This window comes from Austrofundulus limnaeus, unplaced genomic scaffold (assembly GCF_001266775.1).
Source record: "Austrofundulus limnaeus strain Quisiro unplaced genomic scaffold, Austrofundulus_limnaeus-1.0 Scaffold457, whole genome shotgun sequence".
Taxonomy (NCBI): Eukaryota; Metazoa; Chordata; class Actinopteri; order Cyprinodontiformes; family Rivulidae; genus Austrofundulus; species Austrofundulus limnaeus.
In genome coordinates this window covers 264179-274002 of record NW_013952859.1, presented here as the reverse complement: position 1 = coordinate 274002, position 9824 = coordinate 264179, and the positions used below count along the sequence as shown (strand labels likewise).

The 9824-nt window shown below is 39.6% G+C and overlaps 1 protein-coding gene across 2 annotated transcripts in view; it reads left to right on the top strand.

The window, feature by feature from the left end:
• creb3l1 (cAMP responsive element binding protein 3-like 1) overlaps nucleotides 1–9824 on the top strand; it is a 40203-nt gene that overhangs the window by 8402 nt on the left and 21977 nt on the right. The window contains exons 2-3 of one of the 2 annotated variants that reach the window (XM_014025128.1): nucleotides 1963–2095; nucleotides 2973–3059. In XM_014025128.1, coding sequence (XP_013880582.1) covers nucleotides 1963–2095; nucleotides 2973–3059 — 220 coding nt within the window. The remainder of the gene's footprint in view (nucleotides 1–1962; nucleotides 2096–2972; nucleotides 3060–9824) is intronic. The other variant, XM_014025129.1, reaches the window with a different exon arrangement.

The window sequence follows — 9824 nt, the reverse complement described above, 5'->3', positions numbered from 1 at the left end:
CTGTGTGTGTGTCTGTGTGTGTGTCTGTGTGTGTGTCTGTGTGTGTGTCTGTGTGTGTGTTTGTAAGTAAACCAGATCACCGTGCCGTCCCGAGCTTCCAGAACATCATCTCTCTGCTCAGTGACTCATTCGTCGGGTTGAGCTGTTGATGCTTTCTCTTGCTGATTGATTCTTTGAGCCATCCACACAGTYGAGATGGTCTCGTTTCTGACAGATCGTCTCCATCAGAACTGAAACTATACTTGGATTATTTGATAAGTCAGTCTGGAGATTAAGTGCTTCTTCYTTCCATCGTATTCTAAAACTGAATCTGGCCTTTTTGTTCTTGTAGCTTATGGATGGTCTGTAGGTCGTCATATATCCCCCTCTTTTTATTATGCCTCAGCCCGAGTAGGCAATACTGTTCTTTGGCTGTCCGTCTGTGCATTACTGGGTGTGAAATTCTGTCCATCACACAGTCTTGTGTGCACTGTATCTCCTGAACCACAGCTATGGATTTCAGGCCAAATTAACATAATTGTTTTTCCCCAACAGAGGTCTGAAAATATTTTGGGGTCAAAGCTAAAGGTCAAGTAAAGTGATCTATCACTTTGGATGGTACACATAAGTGGTTGGTCACTAAAATTAATGATATGGTAAATATCAAAGGGGAAGTCATGTTTAGACATTGTAGATATAGTTACACACTTCTTGAGAATATTTCAGTCTAAAAATRGAGGTCAACAGATAAYTGTATGCCCAGTGCTTTAAATGCAGATGGGTCTAGGACAGATGAGGTATACCAGTCGATGCTTTGGCATTGAGTTCTACCTTGTTTAAGACTTAAATGAAAAGCCCGAGTTAAGCTGTAGCTGTTTTGAAAATGTTCATGCTCAGGTTGTGTTGTGACTCAGCCACTAYCTCGCTAAATTTGAGCTGAATATCTGTAAAATTAACTAAATTGTAGTCTATTTGGTGTTTAAGTAAGTTGTCTGTGTTGGCCATCTTGAATTACGTTTTTCTCCCAGAATTAATGAGAATGTGTGTYCATAGATCCTCATCTGGAAGTTTCATTAAATTTCTCAAGTTGTCCATGAGATATTTCGCCAACAGAGTTGACTCCAAATCATGAATTGCAAAATTTAAACAAAGATCTTGCACGCTGTTTAGGGTTGGGCAATGTTGGCAAAAAAATTAATCACGATTAATTGTGGTATTTACCTGATAACGATTAATTTGACGATTAATCCCTGGAGTCCCYGGACACCCTTATGTCCTAGTCACATGACCAATTTAGTGGGAAAGATTTGCYCTTCATACAAATCTGTTCCAAATTGTGTCAAATTACAGACTTCAGGCTATACATCAAAGTTTAAATTGTGTTGACAGATAAATAAATTACAGAACTTTTTTTTTAAATGTTCGTCATATTTGAAGTGGAGAGGAGCACTGAGCAGACTCTGCCTGCTGGCATTAATCGTATTAATCGTCAAATGCCAAAAAATAATCGATTGATTTTCTGACGATCAATTGGCACACGATACGATTATGCCCAAYCCTAACGCTATTAGAAATCAGTCTCAGCTTCTACCACACCAAATTTGAAGTCAACATCTGAAATATTGACAGAGTTTGATCTATTTTAGTGTTTTTATAAGTTCAGTTGGCTGTGGCGGCAATCTTCAATTTGGTTGACTCCAGCAGTTCATGAGATATTTTGCTAACAGTCTAGCCCACAAAAAACTTAATCGCTCGGCCTTCGTCTTTCTGCTGCTGACATAGTGTGATTTTTTTTTCCCTTACAAAATTCTGTTCCCGTACATCAATGCCTTTTTCTTAGTTTTTATATAATTTTTTGTGAAAGTCCCAGCTTGYGATTTTGTTCTCAGCGAATCAGCTTTATGTTTAATGTCTTCTACCTGTTTACGAAACAAGATAAGGCTTCTCATCTAACAGTTTCCTTCTGTTATTTATGTGTTCCAGCCTTTTTCAGGTGACCAGATGGACGACTTCAGCAGTGAATTATTTAACAGTTTCTTTGACGACCACCTGTTGGAGCGCCCCCTGCTGGCAGACAGACCTTCACCGCTACACCTCGACATGGACAGCAGCCCAGGTGACTTAATCAGCCAACCAATAAATCAATAAGGACACTCTCGCCTCAACTTCACTCATATTAATAATAGCAAGTGCAGCAAAGGATGACTTCCAGAACTCTTCGCTGCGTCTCGTAATCCGTTCAAACCAGATTTGTTCTCAGAGCAGTGCAGCAGCCAGTTGCTTTGCTGCGGAGCCAACATTTGGTTTGAAAAAAMTCACAATCTCGTCTCCTTTCTTGATTCGATGGCCTCTTGGGACCAACCGTATCAAAATGGTGCGGCTCGCTGCCATCAAACCCTGGCTCCTTCCAGACTGCAGAGGTCAAATATCATAAGAGTTGGTCTGAAGCGTCCAAACATCTGCCTACATCCCAGAGGGGACTCACATTAGCCTCGCTCGTTACTGGATCCTGGTGTTCTTGGTTAATGTAGCGGAGGCTTGCTCGGTCTGTYGAAGCTGTCGCCAGTCTCATGACTGCAGATCTGTGTCTCTGTCAGGTGTTGCCATGGTCACAAAAGCAGGAAAATAATAGAAGAAGGGGATTGCTATTATCAGGAGTGTGTTAAAATTGTAATATTTCTGGAACTTCGGCCTCAGCATCAAGGCTAAACATGCATCTTTTTGGCCTTGTCAATTGCTCATTTCAGATGTATAAACGCAAATAGATTCAGTCTCGACRTAAAGCATATTAGCTGCTGTAAAAGTCTGGTTTTGAGAGCTAAAACAGTGACATTAGGTTATATGTGCTGTGCACCTACATGAGTACGTTTGGCTGTAATTAATGATGCCTATGAGCCAACACGACATCGCCGCTCCTGAGTGAAATCTTCATTAMTGCAGGCAGCACTGTTCCATTTTTCCATCCTTCTGAGAGGGACTTTTTAATCTCACAGATATCCAGGGAGAGCACAGCTACTCTTTGAGCGAAGATTCCGCCCCCCAGAGTCCGGCCCTGTCAATCAAAATGGATGAAGAGTCTGGTGGGTCAATAACTTTGATATTTTTCCAAATTTCTGTCTGCAAAAGCCAGAACAAACTCAGCGACTTGGAGATGTTTCTCGGGTTTTTCTGGTTGGCAAAGTTTCCTCTCTGATGTAACTCTGACTGGATGCTCTGTCCCTCAAACAACATTATCTATTAATGATATAAAGGATACAAATCTATAGAAAGACAGTAAACAAAGGCAGCTTAATCTTTCTCATTTAGACTTCCTCATCATCTTCACTTGTTGTCCTCTCTACCCACATGCCTGTCTGTCTTCTTCACCATTTGTCCCGGGGATCCTGCTGTCTGAGCAGCAGGATCCCAGTCTGAGCAGCTCTCCTTTAGCTAAGCCCTGCCCACCTAACACACACTCATAAAAACACACGGACCCACACAATACTATGACAAGCATATGGTTTTAAGTCTGCAACTTTAGCCGTCGCCAGCGGAAACTCTCCTCTCCTCTGTTAGGTTATCTCTCTCCACTTTTTTTCTGTCTCTCTGCTGCCTTTAATCCAGCTTAATCCATTTTGTCTGAATGAGTATCAATTACTTGCAAAATAACTACATTTAGTAAAATAAAGTAAAAGAGAAACTGGCTGTCTATTCTCATTGTATTCAAAGCTGTAATAGGATATTTATTGAGAAATTTTAAAAATAAAATCTTGTAAAACTGGGGRAAAAAATTAAATCACCCAAGTTAGACCAATTTTATTCCATCATACATCATTTGCCTTGATTCTTGAGCACAAACTCACATACCAACGCTTAGTTTTGTATATACTTTTAATAATGCTGCTTGCATTACACTTTATAAAGTATTTTTTTGATGACAACACTACTTCCTCCGGATTAAAAACAAAACTTGTTTACAGTACATGAAAGCAAAAACTTTGAGTAATTTTAGACAATTTTTCCTAGGATCTTTGTAGAAATTCAGGCCAAGCCTGAGAGGGTTTAGGGATCCCTGGGCTCTTGCAGCCTCCTCACAGCCCACATTAGTATCCTCTGAAAGTAGGAGCTGTTGCTTGTTTGTCATGGTGGCTCAGGTTAATTAGACACCTACGGATGTTAGAAGTTCTTGACCTTTCAGAAACCCAGCCTGCTCTAAGTGAAGAGATTCTGTTGTGTGTAAAGAATGAGAAATCTGACAGCAACCTGTGGGGCTGTCTAATTAGGATTCAGGTTGTTTGGAGTAAATAAACTTGCTCTGCTCATGCATTAAACTTTGACTTATTTTGAAGTTCAGGATGATAGATACACAATTTTATTTCTTTTTCTAATTATTACATCTACCGTAGACAAATACTTGCATAGTAAAGTAAAGCTTTGTGCCCAGTCATGATCATACTGTGGTGCTCATTTGTGTCCTAAAAAACTAGAAATTCATTACACAAACAGTATCTGATTTATTGTGTGTCAGTCATTAATATCTTACCTGTAGATGAACCTTTGAATGACCTCAGTTCAGAGAAACGGTTCATTTCTGCTAAAAGCTGGTATGAGCAATTCTAAGATCAGTGCTGCTATCTAAAAAAAATCTCTAATCATATTTCATATCAGTCCATAAAGACTTTTCCCTAAACATTTACATTGCTGTCATACTGTCTATTTTTTGTCAAACACTGGTTATATGCACTAACAAATAGTGGTGGTAACAGCTAGCTTTAGCATCTCACTTCCAGCAGGAATAGTCGACCAGATGATTTATTGGCAGATTTCTTTAGTTTTGGAAGATTGGTGATCAGCCAATACTTAGATGTGAAGCTGATCTTAACCACTAATTTTATCTACCTCCACAAAGGTCTGACAATCAGCCATTGTCTGTTTTTGCTCTGCTGTGAGCACTACMTCATGYCCAGTTAAAACAAGTTTGTATTGTTTCAAGGGTATTTTCAATGGTTTTTCAATAAAATAAGATTGGAAAACTGAAGCTCTATTGTGTCCTTGTAACACCTGACAGTGTCAGTTCTTAAAAAATAAATAAAAATAGGTATCTGCCAAAATTTGGAATCGGCAGGTCAGACTTTTTAAAAATCAATGGTGGCCAGAAAACTGCAGTTGGTGGACCATATAGCTGTTTTAACCATCTTGTTGAGCTGGTCAGAAACAAACTCTTATTTCCACAAACTGAAGTTATTCAAAGAGCAGAATGAATGCTAAATGTGTCCAAAGGCTAGCTAAAAGTTACTAGAGGGTAGCTAAAAACTAAAAGGATAGGCTAGCTAAAATTAGCAAAATTCTTGCTGAAAGCTAAGGGAGAAAAATGGTAGCTAAAAGTTAAAAGTAGCAAAAACCCAGCCAAAATTTACTAAATGCTATCTAAAAATCAAAATTAAGGAAATGTTACATAAAAGTAGCAAAAGACTAGATGAATGGTAAGAGTAGCAATGCTCGTTAGAATAAGCAAAATACCCAAAAACTAAAGTAGTAGAAGCCTAGATGAAAGCAGTAAAAGGTAATACAAAGACTAAAAGATGCTAAAGGACGGATGCTAAGAACCACAAGCATAAGGTTAGCTAAAAGCTAAAAGTAGCAAAATGCTACATAAAAGTTTAAGCTAGACGTAGAAAAATTAGATACAAATATCAAAATGCTAGCCAAAAGTACCAAATGGTTTGCTATGAGATAAAATAGCAGTACAGCTTTTAAAGTTGCAAAGAGGTAATTGAATGTTTAAAGTAGCTAAAAAACTAAACATAAAAAAGACAAAAATAGCTATTCTGAAGCTGATTTTACTGATATTTTAATACATTTCCATGGGTTAAATGTTTGTAAAAAGTTAAATATTGTAAAAGTTACAGAACTGGAAAGTCGTAGCACCAGGTTCCTGAATGAGCTAAACGTTTTGAGACCTGAATGGCTAAAATATGCAGAAGTTGTTAAGAGTGGACAAAATGTCTGGCAGTCCTAATCTCTAATAATCTGAAGGTAAAGAGCAGTTCAAACAGGATGTGTGTTTTGTTGCTTTCCCCCTCCTCGTATCCTGTCCTATTGTTTCATGTTTCATCTCTCTCTCTCTCTCTCTCTCTCTCTCTCTCTCTCTCTCTCTCTCTCTCTTTCTTTCTCTCTCTTTCTCTCTCTCTCTCTTTCTTTCTTTCTTTCCTTCTCTCTCTCTCTCTCTCTCTCTCTCTCTCTCTCTCTCTTTCTCTCTCTCTCTCTCTCTCTCTCTCTTTCTTTCTCTCTCTCTCTCTCTCTCTCTCTCTCTCTCTCTCTCTCACAGCCTGTGGTCTTCCTTGTTGTCACTCTCATCAAGTCAAAGAGAAGCTGTGTGTTTTACGGCAGCTCCTGTTGCGCTGATCCATCTGTTTTAATACGACTCGTGCCCAGCTGAGATCAAACACAGGCACCACCTCTCCTCTGTTAACCCCCCGTCATGACAGCCTGAAGCTTTGCTTATTAACACACGTTTCATACCTGCACTTACAGCGTTTTACCTACACAGGAAGGCCTCTCTTTTTTTTTAACAACACCTACAAAAAACCCTCATAAAACAAAAAGAGAAGGGGATCGAGCTTTACTTGTATCACTTCTTTTTCCTCAGCAGCTCCTAAACTGACCCAACACTGGTCAGAACTCTTCCTTCTTTTAAACGATTTCTTAGTTTCGATCCCCGTTTTTCACAAAGACGATGGAAATAGTTGTGTGACAATATTACAACAACCACAAATGAGTTTTCCTCTGCATTAGTGGACTTCTAAAAGCTTCTGGTTCTCATTAAAAAAAAGCTAGTAGAGGGTTTCCAATCAGGCCTTGGCTTAACGAGGGCAGGCGGGGGCTTAACGAGACTCAGACTGACAGCACGACTGGCCTCATTAGGAGAGGCTGCTGTGGCCCTTTCTGATAAAGAGAGGATGGAGGTAAATGATGGATGCACGCCTTTTCTGAATTGCAAAGGAAATCCAAGACATGTCATTTTAGAGTAGCTTTAATGAAAGTGAAATCAGACAGATGGTGGTACAAAAACTTCTGAAGTTTGCATGAAATTAGATCCTTGTGGAATGTTGGTGGTCACTTTTTGGTTTAAAACTTGCAAATTTCCTTAATGCAGCACCACTTTCCTAAAAAYATCCACTTTTATTCAAGGGCTGTATATATTTTCCTATGTCTTTAGTGATAGAACTTGCTGTTTTTTTGTGTTGGGACGTTAGTTCATTGCATTTGAATGTGTCGTCATGCATTATAGATGTAAATTCAGCATTTTCTGCTATTCTTTGTTGTTTCCTATGCAGATCACCTGATGTCAATACTGACAAGGGTAGAGTGTCTAGTATTGGAACAGACCCATGGGAAGAAACTGGTCTTGAACCTGGTGGTTCTGAGTCAGATGGTGGGGAACCTCTTCCCAGAGGCCAGCWGGCAGAACAATCCATAGGGTGTGTGGGGTCACTGAGAATGTCCCTGCCTCATGCCTTGTGGTGCTTAGGGGCTAAGTCCATAAGTCCTGGCTGGAGGAAAGGGAAGCMCTTCTCATGCTGCTGACCACCTCCACAGTTGATTGGCGGATTAGAGTGGAGCATGGCAGGGCTGGTTTTTTCTGAAGTCAACAATGATCTCCTTTGTTTTGTCCCATTCAGGATCAGGTTTTTGTCTGTGCACCACAATAAAGGTAGCAGCAGAATTTGGGACCATTGATGCTCCTTAAATGACAAGTCAATCGAAAACCTTGGGTTTTTCCATTATGGTGGATGGTTCTTAAACATGTAGCACACATGTACAGCAGGCATTCTTATGGCGTTTTACARTGGGACAAAACATTTACAGCTGAAGTTGCTGAAAAATGGTGTTTGAGGGACAAGTACTGTAGTTTTGTACTATTGTTTATAGTTTTACTAAAACAAAACCAAAGCTGCTGTAAACCAGAAAGTCGGAAACGGAAATCAAGAACTGAATGAAAAAGGAAAAAAGCAACCAAGTGAATATGACAAGAATGCAAACTATAAATCTTAAAGGTTGTTGGGAATGTTCTGAGCTCAATTGATATGATTTAAATGGACTGTTACATTTTGGCCACAGGCTTTAGAATCGCTCATGTCAACGCAGCTGGTGTTTGGACGGACAGATTGCCTTAAAGCTGGCTGATCCTTTTAATGTTTACAGCYCGTGAGCTGTTGTATTTGTCTTATGTGTCTTAACTTTTGGGTCAAAATGAACAACAACAGATGTAGAATAAATGCAGCTGAGAGCAATAAATGTCTCAATAGGCTCCATCACTCCRCTTGCAAATCAAGTTATGTCTTGGCCAAGTCAGAGACAGTTTGTTTCTGGTACTGACACCACACACTGTATTGTTTAGTTTGCAGCTCTTGACTGTATGTTTTTCTTAGAAGCCACGGGGGCTCATTTTTAAGACAGATCCTCGCTGCACTGATTCCTGCTGTTGTGGCGGACAGCGTAAAGAGACAATCTACTCGACTTTCGACAAGCGTACACATCCAGCCTCCCACACCCACCGTCTGTGTGCAACAGACACAMACAGATATGCCCAAAGCTTGTGAAGTTGAGAGCGTTTTACCTGCTCAACGTTGCTAGGATACCAGGTGGTGATTAATGGGAAGTTTGCTGCAAACACACACAGAAACCACTTTCTTTCAGTGGACTTTGTGAACCATCGTTTTGTCTGCCTTTTTATATCAGATGCTAAAACAATAAAGTATTCTTGATATTTTACTCTTAAAAGTTATGTCAGATTTTTACTTTGAGGCAAAGCATATTTTTATGCAAAGCTAATCAGCTCACCTTTAAAGAACCTCAATTCAAAGCAGATGCAGTAAACTACTGCAGTGCTAGACAAGTTTTTCTAGTGTGCATAACTGTTCTCCCCTCCAAATTCAGCACTTTGTAACTTACAGCAGTAAGTTTCTTAAGTGCGTCTCCATGCGTTGGAGCATCTAGCCTCTAGGGTTTTTGTTTAATTTTCATAACAAAACTGCTCCAGCATGTTTTCAGTTTGATGGGTGCCACTTTGTACAGCAAGCTTTAGATCCTATGATGTTCAGTTGGACTGAGGTCTGGGTTTGACTTTTTCTTTTTATACATCTGGAATTTTACTTCATCAGTCTGTTCAGTGTCAATGGACCTCATGCAAGGACATTAGGGGTGCAACAATACTTGTACCCATATCGAACTGTATCGAACAGTGCTTTAGGTTCAATAAACACTTGTATCGAACAATACAGATTTTTAAAAATTATTTTATCAACTTGTCTTCTGAAAATGCTCTGTGTTGAAGGATCAGTGGATCTGTGTTCGACTACTCCACCTAGGCTGCATTTTTGAGCGCAGATCCACTGAGAAACTTGCTGTTTCAGCAACATTTAATTTAAAAACTGTACTTTTGAGGTGGGGCTGGGTGGTATGACCTCAAATTAATATCATGGTATAAATTGAATCCCTTCACACTAATGGTATATATCGCGGTAGAAAACTATCATAAATAGTAAAGATAATGTTATTTTTAGAGCTTTTTTTGCAGAAAACTAATCTTAAACAAACCCAGCATTTTTGCTTTAACTCATATCAACCTGTCATACAATGAGCTTCTGCCTGCTGAACTTATCAGCTGCTGCTCTGCTGCCCGCTCATCTTCATCATCAGAGCAGAAGTCGACTTTACATCAGCAAGATGGATTTGTGACTGAACGAACGTCCGTCTTTTTTATCATCTCTGTGGGCAACAATACATAAAAACAAGTTTTTTCTCCAACAACTTGGGTGTGAAAAAACGGTTGTTAATATGTTTCACTCTGCGTGACATGGAGG